Source organism: Acomys russatus, chromosome 22, assembly GCF_903995435.1.
Source record: "Acomys russatus chromosome 22, mAcoRus1.1, whole genome shotgun sequence".
In the NCBI taxonomy this organism is placed as follows: Eukaryota; Metazoa; Chordata; class Mammalia; order Rodentia; family Muridae; genus Acomys; species Acomys russatus.
The window spans coordinates 16883916-16898330 of NC_067158.1; the positions used below are offsets into that span (position 1 = coordinate 16883916).

The 14415-nt window shown below is 43.0% G+C and overlaps 1 protein-coding gene across 1 annotated transcript in view; it reads left to right on the forward strand.

The window, feature by feature from the left end:
* Positions 1-13912, forward strand: part of Spata48 (spermatogenesis associated 48) — a 60165-nt gene extending 46253 nt beyond the window's left edge. The window contains exons 8-9 of the mRNA XM_051165074.1: positions 7401-7508; positions 13684-13912. Coding sequence (XP_051021031.1) covers positions 7401-7508; positions 13684-13807 — 232 coding nt within the window. The 3' untranslated portion in view covers positions 13808-13912. The remainder of the gene's footprint in view (positions 1-7400; positions 7509-13683) is intronic.
* Positions 13913-14415: the final 503 nt, after the last annotated feature.

Genomic DNA, 14415 nt, shown 5'->3' on the forward strand with positions numbered 1-14415 from the left:
ACAAATGGGACCTCATGAGGCTGAGAAGCTTCTGTAAGGCAAGAGACACTGTCAAGAGAACAAAGCGACAGCCTATAGACTGGGAAAAGATCTTCACCAACCCTACATCTGACAAAGGTCTAATATCTAAAATATATAAAGAACTCAAGAAGCTAAACACCACCAAACCAAATAACCCAATTGAGAAATGGGGCTTAGAACTAAACAGAGAATTCTCAACAGAGGAATATCAAATGGCTGAGAAACACTTAAAGAAATGCTCAACCTCCTTAGTCATCAGGGAAATGCAAATCAAAATAACTCTGAGATTCCATCTTACACCCATCAGAATGGCTAAGATCAAAAATTCAAGCGACACCACATGCTGGCGAGGATGTGGGGAGAGAGGAACACTCCTTCATTGCTGGTGGGAATGCAAACTAGTACAGCCACTTTGGAAATCTATCTGGTGCTATCTCAGAAAAATGGGAATAGGGCTTCCTCAAGACCCAGCTATTCCACTCCTTGGAATATACCCAGAAGATGCTCCAGCACACAACAAGAAAATTTGCTCAACCATGTTCATAGCAGCCTTATTCATAATAGCCAGAACATGGAAACAACCTAAGTGTCCCTCAGTAGAAGAATGGATAAAGAAACTGTGGTACATATACACTATGGAATACTACTCAGCTATTAAAAACAAGGAATTCCTGAAATTTGTGGGAAAATGGATTGAGCTAGAAATGATCATAATGAGTGAGTTAACCCAGAAGCAGAAAGACTCAAATGGTATATACTCACTTATATCTGCATCCTAGCCCAAGGGGCATGTCCCACAAAAGCCTTCACTTACCAGGAAACTGGGACAGAGGGAAAGACATCCTATTGGGACTCTAGATGAGAGAAGCATGGGAGAATAGCAAAGTAGAAGGATCCAGAGGGTCCTAGAAATCTACAAGTAGAATATTATGATAGGCAGATTTGGGCCCAGGGGTCCCGCTCAAACTAAGGCACCAGCCAAGGACAATACAGGTGGTAAGCTTTAAACCCCTACCCAGATCTAGCCAATGGTCAGAACAGTCTCCACACTTGAGTGGAAAGTGGGATATGACTTTCTCACGTAATCTGGTGCCTCACATTTGACCATGTCTTTTGGAGGGGGAGACCTGGTGGCACTCAGAGGAAGGACAGCAGGTTACCAAGAAGAGATCCTATGAGCATATACAGGGGGAGGTAATCCCTCTCAGGAACAGTCATAGGGGAGGGAAAAGGGAAAATGGGAGGGAGGGAAGAATGGGAGGATACATGGGATGGGATAACCATTGAGATGTAACAAGAATAAATTAATTAAAAATAAATAAAAAGTAAAAATTTTTACCTATAAAAAAATAATAAAACTAGTGTGAACAATGCAGAAACACAGAAACCTGTTCTGTTCCCATTCCCTGGACAAGGCGATTGAGGTCAAAGAGATTGACATGAGGAGCCCCAAATGTCTCATTTCCCTAGCAGTGAGGTTACATCTAATGCATGGACATCCTGACCATGAGGCAAATACTTGCCCTTAATACACAGCCAACAATGCTGTGCCTCTGGCTCAGAGCTGGCTCTTGGGATTCATCGTTGCCTAGAGGAAAAGCCATGAGCCATATTATTCCTTTTTCTCCTTGTAGATGGAAGACATGAAGAGTGAAGAAGACAGAGTGGGGGGGGAAGCATATCAAGGGGTGGTGATCATAGCAACAAAATTACCAACTCCCAAAGTTTGGAACACAAATCTTAAGGCATTCAGAAAAGCAGTTTAGTGACAAGAAGTCCTCACAAAACAGTGAATGGAAACATCAGACCCATCACAGTTCCAAATACCTCCTCTCCATCCCTTTTCTCCTGCCTATATGTGAGCTTTTCCTTCTTTTTGTTCTCTGGGCCCATCCTTCTCTCTCTCCTCCACTTTCCCCTGGCTGTCCAAAGCTGCCTGCCCTCTGCCCCTCATCTGAGTTCCTCTTGTTGATTCTGCATATGATGAGCATGATGCCATGATTGGTCTTCAGCTGTACCATGTGACCCCCAGGACTCTCCAAGGAAGGTGCAGTGACCCTGGATAGAGTAAAGTAAAGATAAGGATGGCTCAGAAAGTCTCCATTTGACCTAGCTGTGTAGGATTGCAGAGATGGCCCAGTGGCTGAAACCATGTGCTGCTCTTCCAGAGGACCTGAGTTCAGTTTCCCAGCACCCATGTTAGGCAGCTCACAACTGTCTGTATTTCCAATTTCAGGGGATCCAATGCTACCTTCTGGCTTCTGCAACCACTACACTCACATTCATAACTTTTTTGTTTTGTTGTTTGTTTGTTTGTTTGTTTTTTGAGGCAGGGTTTCTCTGTATAGTCCTGGGTGCTCTGGACTCATTTTGTAGACCAGGCTGGCCTCGAACTCACAGAGATCCTCCTGCCTCTGCCTCCCAGAGTGCTGGGATTACAAGTGTGCACACCCAGCACCCATCTATCTTTTAATTTTTATATGAAATACAATCTCTTGGTAAAATGAAAATGTGAAGTGAAGTGAACTGGACATGATGTCTCACACTTGGAAGCCCAGTGCTTAGGAAACTTATGCAAGAAGATTGCCAGGGGTTCAAAGCCAGCCTAGGCTACACAGTAAGTTTCGGCCAGAAAGAAAAAAAGTTTTCAATTGGTCTCAAGTCATCCCCTGGTCAGAGAAGCCCTCAACTTCAATGTTTCATTAGCTGCCTTCTTTCTTTGCCAACATGGTCTTTGCCCACTTAGGTTCTTTAAGACTCCACCTGTTTATTTCATCAAATAAATAGGCTTCAAGTATAGCTCAGCAACAAAAAAAAAAAAAAAAAAAAAAAAAAAAAAACTTGTTTAAAATGCATAAAGTCCTAGGTTTAGTCCTTAGTGCCACATGGGACTAATGGATGTGTATATACCTTATCTTCTGGACTCCGCTGAGAACCTTCCAGGTCCTTTTGCATGTGGTCCACTGCATGAGCTCTGAGGCCCAGGCTGCTCAGGCTGAGGGCTAGTCCTACCACTTGAAGGTTGCTTGGCTTGCTCTGAGCATGTTACTTAGACTTTGCCTCTATTCTTTCATGCAATGCATGTACAGGATACAATATAAGGTATAGGATTAAGATAAAATTTCCTAAGTTATATGACTCATTTAAAAGAGAAGTTGTTATACACAATGTGCATTAGGTCTATAGTATATTGGAAGGTTGTATGTGTGGTTAAATATTTAACAATGTAGGCAGGACATTTTTTAATTATTTTGTTTTTGTACATATACTTTCATATTACACACACACACACACACACACACACGATTACCTATGGCAAGAAGAACCGTGACACAATCAGGTATTATATGTTACATTCTTAGTGTTTTGGCTATTTGTATTTGACAGCCTTGAAGAAGACATCTTTCCTATCTTGGTGCATCTAAATTTCTGAATGTAAATCAGTCTCCATCACATATTGTCATTATCGACTTAGAACACCTATCTAGACCAAAAAACATCTTAACCTCTAAACAATTAAGCTTCATTGTTAAACTAAGCTACCTGGTCTTCAACTCCCTCAGAGACTTGAGAAGGCGTAAACTTGATTATCTGAGTATGCCAGGAGTGTAGGTTAGCAGCTTTCCAAATGAAAAGATGACAGAGACAGTTTTCTACCTGAATAGTCACCCAAAACTCTCTATAACATTGGAGCTTCTTCTTCAGCCTTCTGTCCTAGTATATCTGACAGACATATGTGTGAGGCAGGAACTATTGAGGACTCGCTTACCCTATCTTGTCCAAGTTTGACTGTCGACTCTAGGCAGGACATTTATTCTACACATAATGCGGCCTTTCCCATGCTACCTATAGAATGTATTTCCCTGGTTGTCTATTTTACTTTAAGTTATAATCCACTTATTTTTTGTTAACCTGTAAGTATATGCCACATGTGTATATAATGTGATAAACTGGATTTCCATGTCTCACACCTGGTGGAAATCCAACACTCAGGAGGGCCCATATAGGAAGATTGCTAGCATTTTTGGTTTTTGTCTTCTGAAATCATTTAAAGTATTTACTGTATTCTGCTTTATTGAAATGAAATAAATGAAATGAAATAATCAATTGTCAGGTTAGCTAACAAAACATCCAAACAAAGCAAAACTCAGGCTCATGAAGGAATTAGGGCTCCATAGATGTGGTCAAGGCCAAGAAGTTAGAAACAAAGATGAAAACAAACGTAGTTTCTGTGCAAATGATCTGCTGGATCTCCTCTATTTTCACGTGGGCAGATAGGGTTCTCTGAACATGCAGCAGATGGAGAGGTCCATTTCATTGTCTCCAACCTTTCATGGCTTTGTTTCCCCTCCCAGAAGCAGCTTGGAGCTTCCCCGAGAGTGGCCTTTTCTTCATAGAAGAGTGCACTTGTATGGCAAGTGCGTGTAAGTGCTTATATCACAAGAGGGCAAAAAAAGGCTCTCTTGTGATGTCCCTGTAGGCCAGGGTTAAGGGAAATATATTTAGCAACAGCGTGGGTGAGAACTTTCATTTTCAGTTATTTAGCACTTTATTATGCAGCTGAATTCGTCCTCAGCCTAGGCAGCCTAGTTCATAGTACTAGGCCGACCAGTTCATAGTTTGCCTTTATGTGATGAAGCACAGCTGCCAGTCAAGATCAATAAATAGGCTACAAGCCACAGGGGCAAACAGCGCTGCGTGTGGTTTTCAGTGAAGCCGCCCCTGTCATGGTTGACACCTTGCTTGTGTCCACCTCTCTGACACCCTGGCTGCTCGGCCGAGGACTCTGACTTTAGAAGTACTGTACGTCTGCAGGTGTTTCAGAGGCAGTGGAAAAAACCTGTCACGCAGATGGAGGGGATTTCCTTGGTAACATGCATGGAAGCTTCAAAGAATGCTTGGGGGAAGAGATACACACACACACACACACACACACACACACACACACACACACATCAGTAGTTTGCCCTGGGTTTTGGTACGGCTCCACCTTACAGCTACACTTTAAGAAACTCCCGAGAAATCCCAAGGGACACTGCCCAGAACTTGGCAGCTCTCGTTCACGTATCCAGGCCCTTCCAACAGACTCCACAGATTTGTTCCACAGCAGGTTCCTGATCCTCACCGCATTCTACAACCTTTGAGAAAAGATGGCAAGCCCAGATTCCCAGGCCCTGCCATTCCTGATTTAGTCAGAATATTAGAAGTTGTTCTTATATATAACACCATCTCTCAAACATCCAAGGAAACTTCAGTGTGTGGAAAGATCGGCAGGTCTTTGTAGCTGTGCGTACTTGTATACATTTTGTATTCTCCAACTATGAAGCTTCCATTTTGTAAATTTAAAAAGATTTCCCGTCTCTATTTTTTTTCAACTGCAGCTATCTAGGCTGGAGCCCAGGGACCTTCCCCAATGGCTGGTGTCATGTCACAGGTAGTGAGGGGGTAGACAGGCTTGCAGAAGCTGACCTTTCAGTCTTCTCAATTCAGGGCCTTGTCTTTAGCCATTCATTTTTCTAGCCTCAGAAAAATGTATTAATTCATACCATTTGTTCTAACCTGTGGCTCCTGATATGATTTTCCTTTGTTTTGTAAGTGTGGAGGTATCCACAACTTGATTAAGCTTTAAGCCAGTAGGCCATCACCAATAGCCATAGAATGCCACATTCAAAAGACAGCTTTGAGCTTTGTTAGAGCAACTTCCTGCCCACTATGTAATTTTTCCTGACATTCTGATACTAATACACACATATATTATAATACACACACATATATACATATACATATACATACATACATACATACATATATTAGCTCATAGTACTAGAGGTTTCAGTCCACAGTCCTTGGCAATGTCACTTTGGGTCTACAGTTGCACATTATAACATGGAAGTAGCAAATTCTGGAGAAGTCTGTTCAAACAGCAACCAGGATGCACAGAGACATTACCCCCAGAAGCTTCCTAAGAGCACATCCCCCCCGCCCAGTAACCTAACTCCCTCTGTGGGCCCTATCTCCCAAAGGCTCTACCACATCCTGATGGTACCCCAAACTGCCAATACAAGGAAAGCCTTTGGATGACATTTAAGATACAGCTCACAATAAGGAAGAACAGCATTCCTTAAGCTCCATCCTGCAAAAAAACATCTCTAAGAATAAATCATTCCCAGAGAAGGTTTTGCTTGGTGCATTGGCTATATGGAAGGAACACAGCCAAGACACCCACAGAAGAGGCATTCTCCCATGGTGAGCATTTGGCTGTTGCTGCTGCCCTGTAATTAGTCTTAGTGTAAATCTCGAGTAAGAAATAAGCCTGGGATATCAGGCTGCCAAGGAAAGTCCCCAAGAAAAGGGAGGCACAAACCACAGAGCTGGAAAGTTCTTGATGGCGGCTGCAATTCGTCTGCTGTGAGGCAGCAGCAAGCTGAGACTGCAGTGCTAATGGGTGTCAGCTCTGGGCTTGGAAGGAACCCTGCAGTGTGCCCAAGCTTTTTGGTGTACATTTAGATCTTGCTTATTTTCTCTTGCGTTCCTGGTAGCGAAGGCAGCATGTTATAAGAAACTCCTAGGCTTGAGAATCGTGAGGGGCCCTGTGCTTCACCCTTGCCTTCCTCCTAGGAAGCCATCTGGGTTAACCATTTTGAGTGTTATCGAGGCAAGCACACTGATGATTCTTCATGTTTTCCTGAATGACTGAATTAAATCATTCGGGACTGTCAGTCGACTGCCTTTGCTACAGAGCTTTTCTCTGTGCACAGTCCCGGACCTTCTCCTGTGTTTTCAGGCCTTCTTGTTCTGTTTGTGGCAAGGAAAGAGAAGAGGAAACAGACCAGTGGGTGGTATAAAATAAGCAAGTCAGTGTGGCGCTACTGCGAGGACTGACATGCATGGTCAATGCAGAGTTTCAGAAAGGCATCTGAAATCAAGGATATGAAGGATTACAGTGGCAAGAAATACATTTGACCAAAGCCACCATAAGTGGAAATGCAAGCATGTGCCTTTATTGATACCAGAGTTAACAGTACAAAGTTATGTGTGGCATAGATCTGTTGTTAGTCAAAACATATCTTCCTTCAACATATGACTTAGCTCACTGGTAAGTCACGGTCATACATATTTAAAATAACAGTTAACACACATTTGAAATAAGTATTTTAGCACCAGAGGGAAATGCTACCCAGATGTTTATGTGTCCATACCAGGTTATGTATGGCTCCTTTCCTGATTGTGTACCCAAGCTGCAGACCTTATAAAGGGAAAACAAGTTGACTGCCTCTTCCTTCCTATTTTTTTTATATTTGATTCTACTTACCATGACTATTTCAGAAATCATTATTTTAATCTCCTTTCATGCCCCCTCTTCTTATTTTTGACTTCAGGACTGCAAATATTCCAGGATACACTGGCAAGGTTCATTTCACAGCCACCCATCCAGCAAATTCTAATATTCCACCAACAAGCCCATCAGCAGATTCAGAGATGAACCGGTAAGTAGGAATCCTATTACTCAGTTTGCTCACATACATTAGAAAGAGAAATGATAATTATGGTTATTCCATTAAAGAACAATTAAATACTAAGAGTGAATTTGTGGTGCTTAAGAAAAATGGAGTGACAAGTCCAAAAAAAATAAAGCAGTTCATTATCCTACAGAGGGGAACTTCATTCAGAATTGACTTGGGGGCGGTGGTGATGCAGGTTAATGGTCCTGTTGACAGTGCTGACTGTGGTCCCCTTAAGCTCTTATTCAGAGTATATTGTGAGAAAGCATCTTCACCTCTGAGACCCTCCAGTTGTGCACATGCATCATTAGTTGGCTATTATCAACACTGCACACAGCCCTAGTGTGTGTAGCAGGAGCCACGCATTTGCTTCTTGTGAGGGTCTTTGTATATAAACAAAAGAATTCTGTTCAAATTCACACATATTGTAATGCCCATTTTTGCAAACTGGAACAAGTCCATGGACGGAAAGAATGGAAGAATACTTTATTGGCAACCAGTAGTGAGAGGCAGCTCACTATTCTCATTATGCCTCAAGTTTGAAAGCACTTGGTGGGAATGCTTGACTAGAACTAAAAAGACTACACAGTTCTGAAAATGCAGGTGCTACCTGAGCCCAAGGCTGGCATGTGCAAGTGAGCCAGCTATGATGAGGGGTTCCTCCCTTTAGCAGTACCTTTTTCTCTTGATCACACTCTTTCAGTAAGGAAATATTCAATTTGTTATATATGGATCTTCATTTGCGTCAGTCACTGAATGTACGTATCCCCACACTTAAATCTAGAATTGTGAAATGAACACTAAAGAAGAACCACAAGAGGGCCAGGCATGGTGGCGCATACCTTTAATTCCAGTATGCACTTGGAAGGCATAAACAGGCAATATCTCTGTGAGTTCAAGGCCAGCCTGGTCTGCATAGAGAGTTCCAGGCCAACCAGGGCTACATAGGGAGACCCTGTCTCAAAACAAACAGCAAAACCTACAAGTAACTGAAGAAACAGGATAATTTGGGAGGCCTGAAGTGGGTTAGTGTCATAGAGATGTCAACCTATCATAGGATCTAAGGCTGGAGTCTGTTGTCTCCAGCATTGAGACTAGGACTTGACCATTAAGCGGAGGTATTCTTTCCAGGGGCTGGAATTTTCTGGAAAGCAGCAGCTGCAAATGGGTACAGCATCCACAGAGAGGGTCACCAGCTGTTCGTATTGTTATTGTCTCACCCATGCTTGTTTAATTCACATGTTCTTTGACTGTATCATTGCATAATGATTGTACCCCAGCAGCTCATAGGAGGAAGAGCCTGTTCACAAGGAGTAAGCAGGAAACTCAACAAGAAAAGAAGTGCAGCAAAGAATGACACACGGAAACATAATGGGACAATCACTCTGCACACTCAGTTGATGTTTTGTATGGGTACCCAACTATGAAGGGGGCTCTTACCAACTCCCGTTCTCACATGAGGAAATTGAGGCACATACACGGTGCAAGAGCTTGTTGGGGCGCTAAGAAGATCTCACAGCAGAATTGCTTCAAGGGGTGACTCTTGGAAGGGAAGGACTTTCTTGGTCTCAGAGATTTGAGGGTCAGGGGACAGCAGCCCCACAAAGGGTAGAAGGGAATCTTAGGAGAGTTGCTAGGACCACCTCAAACCTTCTCTGCACTACACATCCCACAAAGGCATTCTGTAAATGCAACAGTAAAGGATAGGAAAGGTACCAATTGGCAGTGGGCTTTCTCAGCATATCTAAATTTCTAGTTTGACAACCATGGTGAATACCCCTTCATCTGGTGCTAAACATCTCAATAGGAAGTCAGTGCCTTTCAAGCTAATTGTTGTAATTCAATTTAATTTACTTCCAAGACATTTTTCCAATCTCGATATTTATATTTATAATTTTAAAATAGAATGTATTGTGTATATCTAAAGGAAGATAGGGTTATAGGAATCATAGGTAGATAATGAAATGGTTACAATAATCAAGCAAAAGAACACAGCCATCATCACACCTGCCCATTCCCAATGGCAAGAACAAAATTTCTGAATGCAGTGCACTGCTGTTACCCATAGCCTTCATGTTATGATAAATCTCTAAACTTGTTTTTATCTATTGCCATGGCTTGTCCTCTGACCTACCTTTTTCCATTTCCTCCTACCAATAGTCCATTCTTTCTAGCCATTGATCCCTGCCTTTGTATATTTAGTTTTTTAATATACATTTACAATAAATGTTGTCATGCATTATTTTTCTTTAATTCTAAATTGTTCACTTAGCATGATGCCCTTAAGGTTTGCCTGTGTTATGGCAAATGTCCATATTTCCTTTCATATTATTCAGCCTCTTTTTTTTCTTTTTTTTTTTTTAAACCCACTTTATTTGCATATGGTTGCTTTACCTGCCAAAGGGGGCATCAGATCACATTATGGATGGTTGTGAGCCACCATGTGGTTGCTGGGAGTTGAACTCAGGACCTCTGGATGAGCAGGCAGCACTCTTAACCACTGAGCCATTGCTCCAGCCCCCTCAGCCTCTTTTCTAAGGCTGGAGAATATTCCAGGGGGTGTATAGTTATGTCATTCACTCATCCACCAACAGGCATCTGAATTATTCCATATCTTCGTATGGTACGACAATGAACATATGATGCAGATGTCTCTTTGAGGCAGTTCTCATATCCTTGAATGCACTTGCACCTGACCTGGATTGCTGGATCATCTGGGAACTCCGTTTCTTATATGTCCAGAGCCTCCCATGCTGTTTTACATAATGACTACACCAATCTACATTCCCACCCCGCCCCCGCAACATCATGAAAGGCTCCCTCTTCTCCCTGTCTCTTCTCCTTTTGATAAGAGTCAGCCTAGTAAATATGAGATGATATCCCATTGAGTTTTTATATTTGAATTCTGTTCACTAGTGATTTGAAGCATATTTCACATACCCTTTTCACAATTTTATGTCGATATTGGAGACTGTTTATGCAGGTTCTTTACTCTCTAAGAGTTTTTGTGGTTGAGTTGCATTGAGTTTTTTTTATATCTTGGATGGTAACTCCTTATAAGACACACGAATCACAAGTATTTTGCCCATTCCCTAGGTTGCCTTCTCTTTTTGTTGATTTTTTTTTTTTTTTTTTTTTTTTTTTTTGCTCTGCAGATGTTCTTATTTTCTATATCCCCATCTATATTTTTTTACCTGTAGCCTCAGCTTTTGGTGTGGTTTCCCAGATATCATTTCCAAAGTCAATGTCAAGACTTAGCAAGTATTCTGTCACAGTACCTGAACTGTCGACTGATACAAAAGGGCATGGTATTATTTGGTTTTGGCTTTACAAATGATGTGCACTAAAATGGGGAAGAGAAATGAACTCCAGCTCTGTATTCACTTTTCACTCTATTTGTTCTGTAACTAGAAAGATTCATGGAATCCTTTGAATATAATATAATACTGAAACTGGAAAAAAAAAAAGACACATTTCCCATATTACAAACCCCTTTCTGAAACATGGGAACAATTGCAACTTTGTTGCATGTGGAGAAAATAAACAATGCGGACATTAAATATACCCTTGTACCTATCAGGATAAAAGAGTGAAAGTAGAACGTTCTGGCTGGATGGTTCATGGTTTAGCTTGCCATTAGGCCCCCATTAGAGCAAACGCAGGTGTTTCTCACCCCTCTCCATTTTGTTCGCAATCCCTCCTTAAACCCCAACTGTGTGAAGCTTTACCCAGACATCCTGTGGCTGTAACACCTTCCCACACATCCGCACAGCTACACAAGCAGGCAAGCCAATAGGGGCCAGAGCGTTCTTCTGTCTTTCAGACAAACCTCTACCTCTAAGCTAAAAGGCACCCCTTTGTTTTGCAACCAGAGAGAAAAACTCAGGTCTTTCACGGGAGTCTGACTCTCCCACAGTTGTCCCCAGCACAGGCGTGGATGTCATTTGTTACCCCAGAGTGAGGACATGGTATCTTCTGAGGTGGCCTTTTTTGAGGCTCTTAATCTGAGGCTGAAGAACGATAGAAATAGTGACAATAACCAGAGTGTTTCTTTCAGCTTGGCAAGGGCTTGTACTGGCCTCACTCTGATCATCTACAGCATGCAGCCCTCCCTCCTCCCTCCTTCCTCCCCCCCCCCAATAAGCCTTCAGCAGCTGGGGTGCTCTTGCCTGAGAGAGGACAGTCTAGAGAAAGAGGAAGAGTATACATTTAAAACAAGTCTGTATTGACATAAAGATGATGCCTCTAGCAGGAAGGCGGGCCATCTGCAATTAGTCTGGCCCTTGAGGTTAAAAAAATGGGGAGGGGGTTGTCAAAGCTCTTTTCCATGAAGTCCTCATCTCTGACATTTTTGTAACACTATTTAAGTGCTTTTTCTGAGAATTTCCAGTAAAAGTGGAAGGCTATGTGTCGGACTACTGTATAGTCCAGCAAGCTGCCTTCCTCCTGATTGTGTCTCCTTGACCTAATGCATGTTTCCTGTTGTGCTTTGTTCTGAGCATCACATTATCTGGGAACCCCTGAATTTTTGACTCTGCTGTATGATGTCTGAGCTTTTGTAACCTGTTCCTCTCTTTTTAGGCACTGACACCTGTTTCTAGACTGGCTGTAACCAAGCCTTGCAGGACTACATAATCTTCTAGTCTTTTCCCCATGATCCTGTAAAGAGACCTGGACTGTTGTCCATCCAACATGTCTGCCATGTTTCCTATGCTACTCTACCCTCCTTCCAATAAGTCCATCCCTCATTCTTTCTCTTCCTCTCAGGAAGATGTGCACTCACTTAGGAAAGGCCCATCCATCCCTCTCAACCCTGAAACCTCTCCGTTTCTGCTCACTTCTTAGCATCCAGCTTCCCTCTGCTGACTGGCCAAGGTGCTTAGGAGCAAGAAAAATCCAGTTCAGAAGTGCCTCCCACCTACTGTGGCCCTCCAAGCTATTATCCTCTTCTTCCTCTCCTCCTTTTCACTTCTGAACTTCTTCCTGAAGTGTAGTGAACTCCATCTGCCTTTGGATTCATATGGGGCCAGGATGGCAGAATAGATGAGAAAGGATGAGAAGGGATGCCCAGAGCGAAGATGCAGACATGCATACAGTAGATAAGAAGGAACAGCTGTGAAAGCACTTCTCTCAGCCTTTATTTCCATCAGAGACCGGTGTTCTCTGTGTGGTCCTTACTGTCTGATGTTACCTGCACAGAACCTGGGCCATTTTCTACAACACGGTTTTTTTTTTTAACTTACATACATTACATACGTCTATACACACACAAACAATTTCATATTAATTGCAGCCAAATATAGAGCTACTTCAGGTTGCATGACTGCATGGAGGTTACCTTCTTACACTGTCTCTCTAATTCTTTGCTTCATACAAGCATTGCAGTGTGTGTGTGTGTGTGTGTGTGTGTGTGTGTGTGTGTGTGTGTGTAAACTCACATCACATTCACAGCAGAGGTCTACATACAGAAGGTTCTTGAGCTTCCTCATAATGATGCATACCAACCCTGCTCCGGGGTAGTAACTCAAGGGGTAGAACCTTACCTTCACAGCAGTTCTTATTTTCATTTTTCTTTCCATTAATTCCTAGGGGGGAAAGTTGGTAGGGTAGCTTTAGTTCTACTGTGCAGACCAACAAACACAGATAGCTTCAATCCAGGGCAAACAGAGAAGTGCAGACCTCCCACCCTGCTCCTCAGTGTCTGCGCACCTGTGTCTGTCTCTTTCACCCACCAGCCAGCCTCTCCCCAGGTGCCTGCCTTCCATTGGGTTCTCCATACACCTTTCTTTGCCTCCTCCTCCAAGTTGATGCCATGCAAATGCCCTTCTCCCTCCGAAAGTAAACCTGTCTTCTGGGTCTTTGCATCAAGGACTTCCTGCAGCAGTTTTGGGTTGGCCTGTGTCCCTCTCTTTTCTAAGCATTTGCTATAACTCTAAGATACATTTTCAGAAACAGAACAGTTTACGGCACATGACACCGTAAACAAAGCAGAGGTGGTCATTCCCAGCCTCCTCCTGTGCTGTTCTTTACCCCATCTTTGCCTCACTGGCTCCTCTATCCTTTCCATTCTGTGGAGCATTAGTTGGATAAAATATGAAGTATTTGTTTTTATGTTAATTATTTATGTCTTTTTTTTCTTCTTGTTCTGTTCTAATCCTAGCATCTTACTACAAGAAATGAGAGTTGACCGCTTCCGTCACCAGGGCCCACTGTCCCAAATGGTCACAACTGTGAAGCCCTACAACCCCTTCAACAGGAAGCAAAAAGTAACCTTGGAGTACTGAAGACCACACCCCTGAGAGACTTCTCAGGCCCGGCTGGGGGAAGTCTTTATGCACAGTGATGGAGAAAGAAAAGAGCACAATGTTCTAAATGTGTCTGTTTGTGTGACTGGGATAAGCAGAAAGGCAGCCTGCCCAGGCCTGAGCTCAGGCACTCCTCCCACCCCCACCCCAGTGGCTGTGGCTGCTCAGCCTGATCTGTGACCCATGATGGTGGTTAGGAAGCAGAAGCCCAACAAGAGGAGTCCTCTGTAGTGCTGGGATACTGGGCGTCCCCAGCGGGTCATGAGTTTGAGGATTAGAGATGATCTTGCCCAGACCACTCATGTTATCAGTGGGAAAGTCGAGAAGTGGAGATAGACAATGGTATTCTTTTTGTCACCTAGAGGACAACACAACATGAGGGCACCATATAGAGACAGGGAGGAAAAAAACCTCTCTCTCGTTTCCTCCAGGATTTCTACCTCTCTAGGGAATGAAGCATTTCCAGGCTCACTGGGAGTCCATAGTAGGACAGAGGCAAACACATACACCTTCAGATTAGTGTGGCCTGACTGTGCTTAACCAATGAGAACACAGCAGCAGAAGTGCTCCTCTGGTGTCTCCCCAGT